General features: G+C 45.2%; 1 protein-coding gene across 2 annotated transcripts; it reads left to right on the forward strand.

Moving 5' to 3' along the window:
* Positions 1-3: 3 nt before the first annotated feature.
* On the forward strand, positions 4-16,527 carry ARFGAP2 (ARF GTPase activating protein 2). Of its 2 annotated transcripts, XM_081901448.1 has the most exons (17): positions 4-156; positions 559-677; positions 4,115-4,187; positions 4,501-4,632; positions 4,724-4,804; positions 6,128-6,230; positions 7,086-7,142; positions 8,457-8,501; positions 9,186-9,238; positions 10,283-10,419; positions 10,715-10,846; positions 11,554-11,682; positions 11,774-11,905; positions 12,996-13,122; positions 13,224-13,314; positions 13,585-13,703; positions 14,559-16,527. In XM_081901448.1, the coding sequence occupies exons 1-17, from the start codon at positions 85-87 to the stop codon at positions 14,577-14,579; spliced, it is 1,623 nt and encodes a 540-aa protein (XP_081757574.1). In that variant the 5' UTR covers positions 4-84; the 3' UTR covers positions 14,580-16,527. The 2 variants fall into 2 exon arrangements, with proteins under 2 accessions (XP_081757574.1, XP_081757575.1); XM_081901449.1 differs by lacking the exon at positions 8,457-8,501.
* Positions 16,528-16,874: the final 347 nt, after the last annotated feature.

The following is a 16,874-nucleotide window of genomic DNA, read 5'->3' on the forward strand; positions in this document are numbered from 1 at the left end:
CCGTCGGAGGGAAACGCCCCGCGCGCGGATTGGTCCCCGCGGCGACCTGTTGCCGGCCGCGGTGGGTGCTGGGAAAAAGAAAACATGGCGGCCGGGCCCAGCAAGGCGGAGATTCAGACCCTTTTCAAGCGGCTTCGGTCTGCGCCGCCCAACAAGGTACCGAGCGCGGGGAGTTGAGGCAGGAGGCTCTGGAGTGTCTCTTTGGCCGCTGTTCCCGATGGCAGACGCCCGCCGGCCCAGCGTCTCCCCTCCCCACCGTCCCCTTCCGGTTCGGTTCTGCCACCGCCGCAGTGCCCCGTCCACCTGCGGCAGGGCTGGGGCCGTGAGGTTTGAGACCTTGAAGGAGGACGGCACCTGCGTCCCCTCAAAGCACAGCGGCCCGTTTCATCCCCGCAGTCCCCTCGTTTCAAGCTACGGGGTGGGGAAAGACTCGTCATAGTTAGTCACTGGCGCCAGACCAGACATACTGGCTCCCTATAAGGAAGCTGGCCTGCTGTCCTTCCTTTCCCGGTGGCTTCCTGTTGGTCTTCCTCATAGCTTTTCTTCTGTTTCTTGTAGTCCTGCTTTGACTGCGGTGCGAAGAACCCGAGCTGGGCCAGCATCACCTATGGAGTGTTTCTCTGCATTGACTGCTCTGGGGTTCACAGGTCGCTGGGTGTGCATCTCAGCTTTATCCGGTGAGTACTAGGGTTTTGTTTGTTTTTGGAGGGGTGGGAGGTAAGATGAGGAACGTGAGAGATACAGGATCCCTGCTTTAGTCGTACGATCAACGTGGCTCATTGTGTGCAACTCCAGTGTCTTGTGTAATTGTGGTACTTACGCATACTCCTAAAATGGCTCTTGTGCAGTAAAACGTGTTTGATTAGGTAATCTTTGAGGATCCTAAGAATAGCCTAATCCCCTTTCTTTCACTTGTTCATTGTACTGCTGTTTGAAAACAGGCAGGATATTTATATAGTTCATTATACAGATTGGTACTCACCATGAAGTTGTTGCAATAAGTGCCACACTTTTAACATCTGGAAGGAAAAGTTGCTATTACTGAGTACCCTTAAGTACCCCCAGAAAAAAGCACTGTAATATATTTGTGGTGAAGTTTGTTCTTGATGACATAGAGATGGCTACTTTCGTAACAAGAGATGGCTACTTTCGTAATTAGACAAGTATTGAATGAACTTCTTTGTAATGTTCCGTTCATCTACAGATGTAGTTATGATACTCAGAAAATGCACTGCTGATTGCTATGATCTTTAAAAATTATTTTGCACATGATGTGTGACTGCATACAAGTTTGTACTATTTAATTTATTTATATACTTCTGCAAATTGAGTGATAGATTTGTGTGTTTCTTTCTGGTATTATTGTCATTTTATAGGTGGCATTAGTTAATATTTTGTGTTGTAGTGTACCTATACAGGTTTGTACCTATACAGCATTTGAAGGGAAATTCAAAAAGAGGGAATCATCATTTCAGAAAATGTTTCTGTTTGCCATGCAACAATCCTAGTGATTAGCTACGGAAGGAAGAGAGTTGCTACAGGCATTCCTTTGGTTAAAAACCTGTTTCCACACCAATGGAAGAAAACATTGGAGTTGGGGGCCGTGTTAGAATTCTGTAAAGCTTCCTCCTTCCTTGGCAATGTATAAAAATAACAACTGTAGTGCACTGAGACTGATTTCATACTTTGATTTTCCACCACTTGACACTCCTCCACTGCTGTCTGTTGAAAGATTTTACATTTGAGGTGATGTTCAATGGTCATAAAAGCTGTCCATCTCTAACACTTGATCTCTGACTTTATTGCACATGTAAAGTATGTTATATAAAATCTGAGCAGTGAACATGCTTGAACAGACCCTTTAACATGCTCTCTTTTTTCTTTTGTTTTTTTGGCTGACTTCTAATACATTGAAGTATTTGTCTCATTTCAATACATTTGTGAAGCTTGAAAGCCCGCACTTACCCTTTACCTGACCTACTTCTGTGAGAGTATCGGATTACTCACACAGGCTAGCTAGCTAGCCCTAGTTCTTGTTCTTACAGTGTAAGCTCTTTGGCTCTTATAATAGTTCCTTACCTGAAATGCTCTCTCTTTGTCCTCGGTGAACAGAAGGAAAGTAGAATTCTGTGTTGGAGCAGGACCATGCAATTTTGGCAAAGCAAGAAGTACATAGCTTCTTCTGGCTGCTGTGTCATGTGACAGAAGTGAGATATTTGATACATATTGATTTCTGAGTATCTCATGGCTGACAGTACCATACCAGGAGAAATGAAATTCATACTTCTAGAGGAAACTTTCATTGGTTAGAAGAGTATCACCTAGAATCATTTGTATTTCTGTATTTCTATTTTAGTAAATGAATGTACAAAGTATGGGTACAACAGCTTTCCCAAGCTCTGGAGTGCATAATTCTCTCTGGTGGTTTTCATGGCCATTTCTTCCTGTATTTATGAGCCTATAGAAGTATGTACACAAATTAGATAAGGCTTTGAAGAACATGTCAAAGAAGTTTCTGCAGAGCTGCTTGACAGCAGTGCTAAAGCCATCACATCTATTTCAACAGTACAAACACTGCTGCTGCTGCTTTAAAAAATATTTTAAAATTGATTTTCAATAAAAAGAGCATGTAAACATATCCTGTCCTACAACAGACATCCCCCCCCCAATATTTTTTTTGGGGGGGAGGAAACATTATTTCAGAGAGTTACAAATGCTTCTTTAAAGTATTGTTGACCAGCACATACTGAGATGAGTTTTGTATCTTTGAAATTAGCCATTTATTTATTTAGAAGCTTTCTATACCGTCCCTCCTTTCATTGGATCAGATTTCTGGGCACTGTTAATGTAATTCATAATGCAATTTCAAAAAACCAAAACACAAAAGAACAAATAAAAGCTCAAAACATGTTGAGACATATATACTTTTAAAAATACCTAGTTGAATAAAAGTGTCTGAATCTGGCATCTGAAAGCTTGTAAAGTTGGCCCCAGGCATTCCTCCTTGGGAGATGGTATTCCATAGCCAGGGTACCACCACTGAAAAAACCCTCCTTTATTGTTTCATGGTGCACTCCTGATAAAGAAGTCAGAGCATGGCCTCAACAGAAAATGCTAAGAGAAGCAAGCTGTCTTCCTTTGTGTGTGCTTGTTTTTCCCTAATCCAAAAAATTGTCCACTTGGTATTTTTGTGTGTTTCTTGGAAAAAAAAGATAAATGCATGCTAGCTGGATACATCTGAAGAGTCTTTTTGCTCGTGTGCTCAAAACATATTCTCCTTGCCAACACTTTTGCATCTGAATTATTGGGTACCCACTACCTTGTATTCAGTCTGAAATTATTCTGGTTAACAGGCCAGACTGAAGGAGTTCAAACAGCCAAATACAACTGGGTCAAAGCTCTGGTAACACATGAGACACTGCCAGGGGTGTACCTAGAGGTTGGCCAGGTTGGCCCCCACCAAGGACGCAGGGTCAGGGAGGCACAAAAATCACATCTCTCCATCTGGGTTGGAGTGGCTAGGAATCTGGGCGCCCTCACCAGAGGAAGCTGGTTGCTGACATGGGCCATCTCAGCAACCCTGTGGTGCCCCCTTCCCAGTCAGAAGTGTGAGCGGAGTGCCTAGCAAGGCTTAGGGAAGAAAGACAGGGAGCGGGTAAGAGTTGCAGGAGGAGGAAAAAAGGAAGGGAGGAAGGAGGCAGAAGGGAAAGCAGGGAGTGGAGGGAGGAAGGTAGACAGATGGACCAATGGAGGAGGAGGAGGTGTGGAGCAGAGCAGATCTGACCCTGATGGCCACAAAGGGAGCCACTGGTGCAGTGCAAAAGGCAACGCAAAGCAGACTTTTTGAGTTTCTGGTCCTTGCTCTCTCCTGGCTATAGAGACACTGGTACAACATCTCCTTGTGCAAGGGCACAAGGAAACCAAGGTACACCTCTGGCCACTGCCCTCACCCGGAAACTAATATGGAAGATATTTATTGGTTCAGGGGCACTAACAGTAGCTCATATATTCCCAGAGATCTGCTTCCATTGTGCATTGTGTTGTTCAAACCCTTCTGAGCCTGACCTGGTGAACTTTTCTGTGATAATGACTCCAGGTTTTTTTCTCTTGTCAGGTCCACAGAGCTTGATTTCAACTGGAGCTGGTTTCAGCTGAGGTGTATGCAAGTGGGTAGCAATGCCAATGCGGTAAGGAGCCATTTGAAGTTGATGATCTTTAGTTGCATGCCTGGACCTTTTTACCATGCTCCTCTTTGGTAGATGTCATAGTCAAGTGGTTGGTGTTTTCTTAATAAATATTTGTTTATCAAACTTGCTTATAAAATAAAAGAACATGGTGGCCTGTGTTCCTGAAACTCCTGCTTCCAAGAGAAAGCTGAATTCTTGCAGGTCTATGTCTGGAATCGGGCCCTTTAGTTGCAGGAGGTCACCCGTTTGTCTCATTTGCTCTTCATTTTTCTAATCCTGGACTTCAACTAAATTTCCTCTCCACCCCTGCCAGACTGCCTTTTTCCGCCAGTATGGTTGCACCACCACAGATGCCAGTGCCAAGTATAATAGCCGCGCAGCCCAGATGTACCGGGACAAGATCCGGCAGCTGGCAACTGCTGCGATGGCCAAGTACGGGAATGATGTAAGTGCAGATGAGCCTCTTTGCTGTTGGGAAGGATCAGGGACCACGGTGCTTGCTACTGAATACGACAAACTATTTTCTCCTTTTCCAGCTCCTGATTGATGGGCTGAGTGGAACCCCAGGCCACTCCCCAGAAAAGAGTGATGCCGATTTCTTCTTGGAACATACACAGGTGTGTTGAGCCAACTTGGATTGCCCCTTTCCATCAGAAACCTTCATTGATGGGGGAACTACAGGTCATGAATGTATTTGATCCAAAACTCTGTAACCTACATAGGTCAAGTTGGAGGGGCCGTGCTGCTCAGTGGTTTGGACCTGCCATATTCACTACGTTTGCCTCCTTGAGGTGGTTGTTTACATTCATACATGCAAACTGGCCTGGTTTGCATTTCACAGTAATCAAGGTTTGGCTTGGATTGTAGTGAAGATCTTTCCTCCTTGACCACCACCTGTAACCTTAGGAAAATTTTTGGCTACAGGTCATAGTTAAGGAAGAGAGACATTAACCATAGTCCCAGGTTCGAATGACAAGCAGAGCCAAGACCCTAGCTGAGGTGCTGTGCTGACCTAAAAAGCCTGAGGAGGAGCAAAGTAGCTGCAACCTCCTCCTTGTGAGCCAGTGTGTTCAGGCTAAGCAATGAACTGACTTGGTGTGACAGGGCCACGGAGTCAGATCAGTGGTCTGTTTGGCTCAGTCTTCTTTGATTTGAGTGTTGGCTGTTCTCCAGTCAGAGGTGGTCTTCCTAGCCCTGCCACCCACAACCCTCCAACTGGAGATGGACCCTGGGATTCCTGTTCTTGCAGAGCCTGTGTTCTTCTACTGAGATACAGGCCCTTCCCTCCTCCTTCTTTTTTCTTTTTTGTCTTGTTCACAAAGGATAAGCAGAGCTCTTTCCTTAGGATCCCCCCACCCTGACCTTGCTCAGGGGCAGTATACTTCCAGATACTGGATCCTGGGTTCAAAGAGATGATAGCTTTTAGATTCTGCACTGCTTCTGAGCTTCCTAGAAATGGAGTTTTGAACTAGATGAACTCTTGGTTTTGTTCAACAAGATGATTCGTAGCTTATGTCTTTCCTGTCTAGCATACCTTCTCTCTCATACAGGGGCAAGACTGGGAGATTTCCACTTTGACTCTAAACTGGAAGTTCCATTGATTTCAGGGTACCATCTACTTAAGCATGCTTAGGATTGTAGAGCTGGTCTCAAGGGATTGGGTTTCCTTCTCCAAAACTGTTTCTTGCCACGGAGGAGATTATATCTAAAGATACGGGACAGCATGGCCTGAGTCTTAAATCGGCTTGGCTCCAGATTTCTCCACAAGAAGCCACCTTGAGGGCATACATTGTAATACTTGAGAACACTGTTAATGCTTACTGGGTGTTATGCGTTTGAAATGCATATCCTGTCAACCAAGGGTTTCTGAGTTTGATCTATTTGTACTGTCCGATCCAAATTGTTGCATCTTCCTGAGGGCCGGTTCATTTTCTTTTAAGGATTGTAATACCTGGGATGTGGTTGAAACAGGCCAGAGCACAGTAGAGCCTTCGCTAGAATTGGAGAGAACAGCAAAGTCTACTGAGAATAATGAAGTTCAACGTGAGTATCGCTATTTAGCTCCTTTGCCCCTTTTGAATCTTCCTAGCCTGGCTGGAAAGACACTTGATCTTGCTTGTTCTCAGGATGGATGATGAACAGAGGATCTGTGCAGTGTAACACATGAGTCAATATAGAGGATTGGAGAATTGCTTCATTGTTGCATGCATGTTGTGGCATCTCTCCACAACGTTTGGCAGCCATACCCATGTTCTCTTGAAGTGAACATTTTATTTTTCTCTTGGAAAAGGGTGTTTACGCTGCGTGACTTAAGTTAAGGAGTCGTGCATTTCCTATAGGGCAGGAGTGGGGATCCTCTGTCTTTCAGAAGTTGATGGACTACAGTTCCCATCAACCCACATCAGTAATGACATTGCTTGGAGCTGATGGGAGCTGGAGTTCAACAATATATAGAAGGCCATGGGTTCCCCACCCCTTCTGTATAGATTTAAAAGTATCAAGTGTGTGGAAGCAGTTCTGTTGCTTGGAATATTCTTGACCAGGCATGGGCAAACTCGGCCCTCCAGATGTTTTGGGACTACAGTTCCCATCATCCCTGACCACTGGTCCTGTTAGCTAGGGATGATGAGAGCTGTAGTCCCAAAACATCTGGAGGGCCGAGTTTAGAGATGCGTATTCTTGACGGTCAGTGAGACTCTGGTGGTTTCTACTAGCTGTCCAGTAATTTCCTGCAGGGAGTTTTCTGGGTAGTAAGCAGCGGTCCTGGAACATCAACGTTTTGTGGGATGAGAAAAAAATCATTTTAATTGTCCAAGATACTGGACACAAGACATGCATCTTCTTTGCTCTACCTTAGTTGCCATTTTAAAAAATAAGTGTGTGTGCTCTTGCCCATAGAGCCTGACCAGGGTCCATCTATTGACCTGCTGAGCACTTCTCCTAAAGGATCTCTTGGTAAGTGTAAGCTCCCTTGTTTCCTATTATGTTAAACATAATGTCTCAGTGACTCACCATTTAATTTGAGTAGATGGTCTGCTTTAATAACAGAGTTTATTTCAGATGCTGAATCAGGTAAGGGAGGCCAGTGCTTCTGACTCTGGAGGAGGAATTGGGTCACTTCTAAGTCTGGCTTTTGAAAATTAGAACTATAGAGTTGGAATATACCTATAGATCATCTAGTCCAACTGGCTGGTAGAGGAAATCGGCCGTTAGGCATAAAATTAGAGTATTCACCCTGCAATGAAGGAATCTCAATACGTGGTCCCTCATCCAATTTGAAACCATGCCAGATGGGTGATCCAACATCTGCATAGAGATTTCTAACAAAAGAGAGTCTTTCACTTCCACACAAGTATGTTCACCTGTCAGCTGCTTGTTCCAGAAGGAATCTCTTCATAATTTTTAGTCACAATCCCCTTTCTTGTAATTTTAATTTGTTGGTTTGGACCCTATCCTCCAGAGCATCAAAAAACAAATCTGCTCCATCAGTATAACGGCCTTCAAATATGAAGATGACCATTCATCCTTGCACAGAATTAAGCAAAAGATTTTATTCAGTATTGGAGACTCTTCCCATATATGGTATCAGCATACCATATATTCTGCAATTTCTGGATGGTCTGTTCCTTCTGACCTTGAGATCCCAGTGTTTGTTTAGGTCAAAAGCAATAATTCACCAGGGGGACTGGGGTCGTATCGAGTGAATAAATGCAAATTAGAACTATTATTGACTTATTCGTCAAGAGGAACTAGCCATTACTGAAGACTGTGATCTGATTCTGATTTTAACAATCCAGTCTGCTAAACCATGGTGTATTAGACCAGGAATAGTTACATGCATGTTTGCTCCTCCTCCCCATATCCATTCAACTTTGGCGAAGATACCTTACATTCTAACCACAGTTTCCCTTGATGTCAAAACAGGGAAACTGTACTTTAAGGGCTCAAGAATATGAAACTAGAATCGGATTTGGTTTGGAGGAGGACCTTAAAGCACAGTTTCTGGATCAGATGTCACTATGAACTAGGTTGCCTTCATCAAAGCAGTGTGTATGTGGAGAAGGACAGAGAAAGCTTGCATGCACAGGATCTGTGCCTGGTCTGATAAACCACGATGTCTGATTCCAGCCTATAGATGCTAGTATCCTGTTCCTGCAATTTTGCTTGGGCCTTCTTGTGGAGGATGTGTTTCGGTCTATCCTGAGCCCAGGCTATACCTAGAACGTACCATTTTAGTTTCCAACATGTACATGTCTTTTTCTTCCTCAGACGCATCCATGTGTCTGTCTCGGCAAGGGGCTGCTCCTGCCAGAGGTAACTGGCTAAGGGCCTGCACTGGCTACTTGTGGTGCCTTGCCTCTGCCTTCTCTTTCTGTGGTTCTGCCTTCAGGCCAGGGTTTGTCTGTCTTCTACATTCAAATTGTCATTTCAAGGAAGTTGATCTTCCTCACTAGTGAAGTTAAGGATCCATCCTGCTCTTTGCTATCTTTGCAGTCAGCCAAGTGGACACACGTGGCTTGTTTCAAGGAGGCACTTGGGTTGCTAACTGCTTTAGGAATACTGAGCAGCCTCCCTAGAAAATGTAGCTTCAGTCCTGCAGCGGTGCTTTGTTGCCACTAGAGCTCTTCTCCAAGGCCAACCTGAGCTACCAGGCACCCTTTGGTTGCAATATATGTAACATATTGGGAAATCAGTCTAGTTTTTCAAACCAGATTCTTTGAAGCACCACTTCTTGGGGTGATTTTATGCTGCTTTTTCAACTCAGGAAGGGGGACCACAAAGCGGCTAATCTGAAATTGCATGGTGTGGCCTGTCATACTGCCTTTGGATTTCTCTAGGCTGCTGCCAGAGCTGCTGGGTGTATTAACTATGCATCTGGCACACTTGGCATAGCTTTCAATGTGCCACAAAAGCCTTAAATAACTGCTACTAGTGTTGGGACTAACAGCAGATTTCTTGCTGTCTTTCATGTCTGCTCATTATTTTTCTCTGTTGCAGAAATAAAACCTTCACTCATTGGAAAGAAGAAGCCAGGTGCTACTAAGAAAGGGGTATGTCTCCTGAGAGGGATTTTGTCTTAACTACACACATCTCTTTTTTTCTGATAAAGATTTGCTCCCCAGTCCACATCTACCCAGCAAATGGCCTTGTCATTTGCCTTGAGTATCTAATAAGGATTTTCTCTAATCAGTTTTGCATTGTATGCTATTTGTGGGTATCAGTGCTTCCAGGGATCTGCCTGATTCCTGACTGGATTTGATTTCAGTGATTGTGCACACAACCAAATACTGTGCATATAGAGAAATATTCAGAATGAGCTTGAAAAAGCTGGGTGGGGGAGGCAGGGAGAGATTACATCATTGGTAAACTTATAAAATTTCAAACATCATATGAAGTACACCTGATGAGTAAATAGTGGAATTGCATACAGCAAAGCTTGCAAAATAGTGAGCAGCTGTTTTTCTCTGGTGGGGAACCTGCAGCCTGTAGGCCAAATTTGGCCTGTGAGGCGATTTTCCCCAAACCGTGTCTCCCTGGCCCATACCATAGGATGAGATTTGTGGGGCAGTCAGAGATGTGGCAAGTTTGGCTGAACAACCCAAGTTTCTTACCGGGGGCAGGGGGTGGGGGGACCTGTATCATGTAGCCAATTTGATTCCTGCAGTGCAGGTGATCCCTTCCAGCTCTACACCTCTATGGTTCTTTGATCTCTGCAGAAAGCAGCTTGGCCAGCCTTGTGCTCAGCACTGGTAACTAAGCATAGGGATGGCAAAGCCCCTTGTGCTGCAGTTCCCAAGCCCTGTGTAAGCGACTTTTAACAGGTGGGTTGCACCAAGCAACTGTCACAGTTGCTCTGCAGGGATGGGGACAGGTAAGGATCTGGCCTGCTGAGCACAAAAGAATTCCCACCCTTTAAATCTTCCCTTTCAGCATTTGGAGGGGCCTATCAAATTTGTCTTGAACTGGCCAGATTTGTTCACTGACTCTCTCTGCGCCCCTTGCATCGTTTGCAGTAATTGATCCTTTGGTTTTGCCATTTTAAAGGCTCACTGTGGCTTTTCTTGGAACCTTTATTCTGCTTCTGTTTCTTCCAGCTGGGGGCCAAAAAGGGTCTTGGAGCTCAAAAAGTGAGCAGCCAGAGTTTCACTGAAATTGAACGACAGGCCCAGGTGGCTGAAAAGATGAGGGAACAACAGGCTGCAGAGTGCAAGAAGCAAGCTGAGGAGTCCCTGTAAGTGAGGCACACTTGCAGCATTCTCAAGTTAGGATCTGTATATGTTTGCATGCAGAGTTATTGGGACAAGCTTCCTATCATAGGAAAACTTGTATTTGGCATGGAATGATGAAGCAATTGGCACATAACAAAGTCAGGACTAAATAAGTGTTGTCCTGCCCGGGCCTGAGCTTTTTTGAGTACATAAAGTCTGTCCTGCTTACCCATTTCCTCATTTCAGAATGATGAGATATGTGGGTAGTTTATATGTATTCTGGACTCCCCTGCCAGTTAATTTTGTTGTCTCCCTCAGAGTTGCCTCAATGAGACTGGCATACCAGGAGTTGCAGATTGATCGGAAGAAGGAGGAGAAGAAATTCCAGAACCTGGAAGGAAAAAAGCGTGAACAAGCTGAGAGACTGGGCATGGGATTGGTGTCCAGGAGGTATTTGCTATACATGAAGAACAAGGAGAGTGTGCCAAATGGGTAGATTTTAGTGTAACATCTGCCCCAGGATCACTTGGGGGTTTAGTTGCTGCTGTCTCAATAGACGGGAAGATTGTGGTTCAAGAGTACATCATTGGTGAGCTGAGTTCCAGTCTACTCTATTTGGAGTGGCTTGTGAATCCTGAATATTAGCCTTGAATGTAATCTATATTTGCCCCAATCAAAAGATTGCTTCTTTCCAGTAGATCTTCAGCCTTGGGTGGTTCTTCTGCTTTTCCATCTTGTAGAATCTGATCTGAGGTATAATGAAATTTGTATCTTTAGAAAATGAGACACTGCCCTGGTTCCCTCATTGTTTATTCATTACCCACCCAGACTGTATACAGCATAAGTGTTAGCAATAAGAAACCCCTGCTTGCAGTCTTTTAAGTCTCACATCTGCTTTTGCCATGATCTCTACATTCTGGCTAGCTCAGAGCACAGCCTTAATGAAGTGATGTAGCAGCCTTTCTGAAAAGCCAGAAGGTCTGGTTAGTGACAGGATGGGAGGCTGCCAGAATTTGATGAGTAACACCTTGAGCTCCTTTAAAGGGAGGCAGACTAGATTGACTTGGGCCTTATTTTTGAGCCAATGTAGTTCTAATGGTGAGAAGTAGGTGTTGGGCTCTGCCAGTAGGGTTTTATCTTGGTCTTCTTCCTCCTAGTTCCATCTCGCACTCTGTCCTTTCCGAGATGCAAATGATAGAACAAGAAACACCAGTGACTGCAAAGTCCTCTCGGTCCCAGCTGGATCTGTTTGAAGACACTGGAAGTTTCACATCCGGACCACCCAAGTAAGACTGAGTGGTTGCAGTGCCATTCGCTCTTGCCCAGCTTTTCTTTATCTGGCCTGGATAAATCATCTCTTCTCATTTTTTTTCATAGGTACAAAGATAATCCCTTCTCATTAGGAGATGCTTTTGGCTCACAGTGGGAAACAGACAACACCTGGGGGATTGACAAAGGGGAAGAGGAGACAGACATCACTATCTCCAGTATCCGGCCCATTGGTGAAAGGTAAAAGTGATGAGTCCCATCTGGAAAGGAGTTTCTTGAAGGAACTGTTCAGGGACATACATGACTGCTCTTTAACCAGCACCTGACAAAAAGGCCTCTTAGGCTTTCCCAAGGCATTTTGCCTCAAGCACTGTCCAAGAGACACCAGTTTCAAAATGGCACCGTATTGTGGTCTGATGGACTAAACTTCAGAGATGAGGGTTTAAATTTCCACTCAGCCATGAAGCTCCCTAGGTGACCTTGTTTCTCAGCCTAACCTATCCCACAGGGTGGTGGTTAGGATAAAACAGGGAGGGAGAGAAACCTAATGTGACACCCAAAGCTCCCAGGAGGAAAGGTGGGGCATAAATGTAATAATAACAACAACATTTGCAATCAATACGAATGGATCTCAGAGCAATGCTTTGACTAAGCCACTGAGAAATGCTGGTTGCTTGAGTGATGGTCACTCTGTTGCTGATGAGAGTAGGGGGCTTTTGTCTTTGTTTAACTGAGGAAACTAGTGACCAGGTTTACACACTGCAGAAACCATAGTTTAGAAAAACAATTCACTAAACCTGTGGCTTAATGTGAACAAGCAATGTGCCTTAAGTGTACTGCTGAAAGGTTCTCACTGCACTCCCTGCCTGCTCCTGCTTCTGCTGTGCTGTGGACAAAACAAGCCAGAGTTTGGCTTCTTGTAGCTTCTGGGCCATGGCCTGAAATTTGTTTGTCTCCAAACCACAAGCAGTAACAAAGGTTTGTACTTGGGTAGCTACTTGTGGGTTCTTCAGGAGAACAAACCCAACTCTGCCTGGTTTTGACTGTGGCACATCAGGAACGGGAAGAGTGCTGTTCAAACTTTGGAACAGCCTGCAACATGACACACTGCTTATTCATTTAAAACTGGCTGGGTTTCAGCTATGGTTTAATGTGCTGTGTGAATCAATCCAGTGTATGACATAGCGCTTAGCTGAGGGGGCTTATGACATCCAACTAACTTGGAGTTGAACAGATGGGGTTCCACTTTCTCACCATGGCCGAATACCTGTGCACTGGGTTGTGACTCTATGGATTGCTGTTACAGGGCTTTCCTTTCTCCTCCACTCAGACCCACCAACAGAAGAGAGACAGAGAGCAAGATCTCAGTAGTAGAGTCTAGTGAAGCTCGACAGAAGTTTGCTGGGGCCAAAGCCATCTCGTCTGACATGTTCTTTGGGCGGGAAGCTGATGCTGAGGCAAGTGCTGGATGATTTCTCTGTCTTCAAGCTGTTCCTACCCATCACCTGGCAACCACCAGCTTCTGTTTCCTGCTTCTTATTTTGTTTTCTCTTTCCAGTATGAGGCCAGATCCCGACTCCAACAACTCTCTGGCAGCAATGCCATCAGCTCTGCTGATCTGTTTGGAGAGTCTGAGACAGGGAACTCGGGTATGTCAGCAAACAACTTGAGAGACGGGTTTTCTTCTGTCACCAAGGGGCTGGTGTGGCCCTTAACACCTATTACTCAGAAAGGGATGGGCTTGGCTGGCTTGAGTGTCAAATCATGGAGCAGATTACATATCTGACTCAGGGTTACAGGATCTCCTAGTGGATTTCCCAACCTAAGATCTCAGCCAGCAAGGCCTCTTCCATAAGATGAGCATCTTCCTCATACAGCAGAACTCTCTGATGGTGTTGTTTTTCCTTCCGCCTCTCTAGGTGGTGTTTCAATTGGAAATGTACTGCCTGCTGCTGATATTGCCCAGTTCAAGCAAGGGGTGAAGTCTGTTGCTGGCAAGATGGCTGTTCTAGCCAATGGTGTGATGAATTCCCTTCAGGTGAGGTAGCACGCCTGTTGTGTAGTCATGGCAAGAGGCTCTAAATGCCTCACGCAGAGTTCAAACTTTGATAGTGAAGGTTACAATCCTGGAAGCCATGTGTGATGTCTTGTCTCTGGCTTTTGTTTCGTTCTCATTCATGTAGGGGTCAAAAAGTTTCCAACACTTCTAAAGCAGCTGGCTGGTCAGTCCACTAGAAGATAATAAATTACTGCACCATGTATGCTAAATTTAAATTCCCAGCTTTTGCAAAGCTACTTGGACTCAGGTAGATGATGCAAACATATGCAAAGTAACTGGTGTTTTTATACTTTGTAGTTCTGGAACAGAAGTTAAGACGGAAACCTTAGTGCAGGCCTCATCCACACAAGCTCACCTGCTTACACACTTGGGCTGTTCCCCTAATGCTCCTGTGCGAGGAGCTGCTTTTGTCAAATGATGGGATGACAGGGGCTACAGCCAGTTCTCATTCTCATGTTATTGGTGAGAGCAGCTCCTTGCTTACAGTGGAGATGTTGCATGATCTGAGATGGCAGCATGGAAATTCTTTGCCAGCAAAAGTAACCTTTTACATGGTTCATAAGCCTCTTATTCAGAGCTTAGTAGGATGGGCTTGCTTTTGTCATATCCGCTTGTGGGTTTCCCCATATCTGGTTGGCCGTTAGAGAACAGGATGCTGCTCTAGATGGGCCATGGACCTGATCCAGCCGGCACTTTTATGTCCTGATATTTGGCCTGAAGTTTTAACTGTTTTGGGGGGTTAGCTGCTGTATTCAGGTGCCCAGAAATATGGCATCATTTCTGTGGGCAATGTGCTAAGTTGCCTCTTTCTGTCCTCCCTCTCCCACCTCTTAGGATCGCTATGGCTCATATTGAGGATTCAGGAGAGACTTTGCAGCTTGTGGCCATCAGCGAAACACCAATTGCACCTTGAGTCCACCTGGAAGAATTGAACAGGATTGCTTTTTAGCCGAGCATGGCTGGGGCTTCTTGAGGAGAAAAGGAGAAATGGACATGCCTGGCACTTGCTCAAAAACTCTCTGGACATTATTTTCTATTTGAAATGACCCCAACCTTCAGCTAATGGAATATTGGCCCTTCCAGAGATTCCCCCGCTGCTGCTGCGCACTGCACAAGGGTTGCCAATTGACCTCTGTGCTGCTGCTGTTTCCACTTCCCCCAGCCCCTGGCTGTTATTAGCAGAATATGTTTGGGGGGAGAAGGAAGCTGTGTCTGAAACTCTTCCAAGGGAAATGACAGTAAACAGGGGAATGGTGGGGAATCCCCAGGGCCTAGACTGTCTTCTAGAACAGGGGGAAGTTTTGATTTTGGCACAAGGTCATTCTTGCTGGCCATGCCTTGAACCAATGTAATGTAATTAGATCCCTTTTTGAGAGCAGTGACTTAAAAGCCTCCATCTGTAGCAAGCGGCAAAGGATCAAGGCATGCTTGGGTGGGCTTGTGCAAGATATTTGCAGTGTTATGCAAATATGCTGGACAGCTGGGGAAACGTACATTTCTTACCCTGTCACACACACCCTGAACCATGGGTTGATGCTGTTGAGAAGAGAGCATCTTCAGTTGAGGAATGAAGAGGTTATTGGGCCTGCTGTTTCATATAACCTGTTGCCTCGTCTCCTTGGTGCCCTCTTGGTTTCCTTTCAGACCTTTATGGAAACTGCTAACAAAACAGGGCAGTGGGCGCTCAGTCCACTGGCTCTGGTGTGGTTTGTGCAACCACTGCTGTTGCTGGCCTCCCTTCCCCGGCGAGATCTACCTGAATAGCATGGCCCCATCTGCACGTGGGGAAAGGAAGTAGTTTGAAGGAAAGCGGCTTCCCCTTGTCGAAGCTTCACTGCTGCCCCTTTGCTCCTTCTAGCCCAGCATTCTGGGTTTCTTTCTTAAACGACTCCAGATACAGTTCTGCTGGTGTAGATGAAGAACAGGAGCAGATGAAAGTGCTCTCTTCCATCCCACAATGCTGCTTTGATGTTCAGGACAGAAGCTATCCTGCCACAAAGCCCCCTCTTGCATCTGCATGCCTTTCCCCCCTGCCTTGGTTTATGTTCTTCTCTTGGAAGAAGAATCTCATCACACTGGGAAACTCAATCCACGTGAAGCGGTGCTTGCTGTTGTAACCATTTTACATTTACCTTGCATGATAGTTGCTGTTGCAGCTGTGGGTTCATCTGAAGACTTGCGTCGTGCCCATTGTACATTCTGTTAAGGTAGCAAGTCTGTCTAATCGCTCTTCACTGGGAAATCAACCACTAAGAGTACACTGGAATGATGACTTTGGTTTCGATAAGATGCTCTTGCTAGAGAAAGAGAGATGAGGTTTATCAGGGTAGCTTGAGGACCCACTTTACGATGGAGCAACATCTTGCCTATTTCCATATCTGCATATTCATTAGTGCAATTGACCTGCTTTCTCCTTGCACACTTCCCCAAGAAGGTAAATGGCTGCATGGGCTTACTGGAAATCTCTTCCCCGCCCCCTTGGGTCTGCTCCACTTCTCATTTTTTGCTCCCTGGGTTCTGAAAATGCACTGATGTTTTAACTTCGATTATTGCAAATTTGTCTTAAAGTGCTCCTTTTCCAAGGCCAGGAGTTTGCAGAGCTTTGGTTTGGCCTGGTGTGCTCTCGACTGGAAGAGGGTTCTCTTCTTGGGCTGTCTGTGTACTTTGAGTTAAAACGGTAGTATTAATGAGCTTTGTTGTGGCCAAGGTTGGGCCTCTGCTGTGTGGGGAGGTCCAAAGGGGAGTGATAAGGATTCTCTCCCTCCCACCCCAAGTGAATAAAATCAAATACGTGTGTGTTCCATTTCTGTGACTTCCTTTTTTTAATTCAGATGTAGCTGATGGACCCCAGGGACACTGAGGCAAGCAGAGCTACTCCCTTTTCTTGCCATGGGCTAGGAAGGGAAGTTAGCAGACTTCAGGTGAGGTGTAAAGAGGACACAGTCTGGGTGTGAAAGCAGCCTTAAAGGATTACCAATTTGTGTTGATTTTTTCTTTATGAAAAATGAGCTGATTTGAAACACCGTCTGATTAATACACTTTTTTAAAAAAAACTTTGTACCTTCCCTAGGAAGACACTTACCAATGATTCAGTGGAGTTTTGAGCGGTATTGTCACCTTTCGCATTCCCTCAAGTTGTAATGAATCTCA

Source organism: Podarcis melisellensis, assembly GCF_964234715.1.
Source record: "Podarcis melisellensis genome assembly, chromosome: 1".
NCBI lineage: Eukaryota > Metazoa > Chordata > Lepidosauria > Squamata > Lacertidae > Podarcis > Podarcis melisellensis.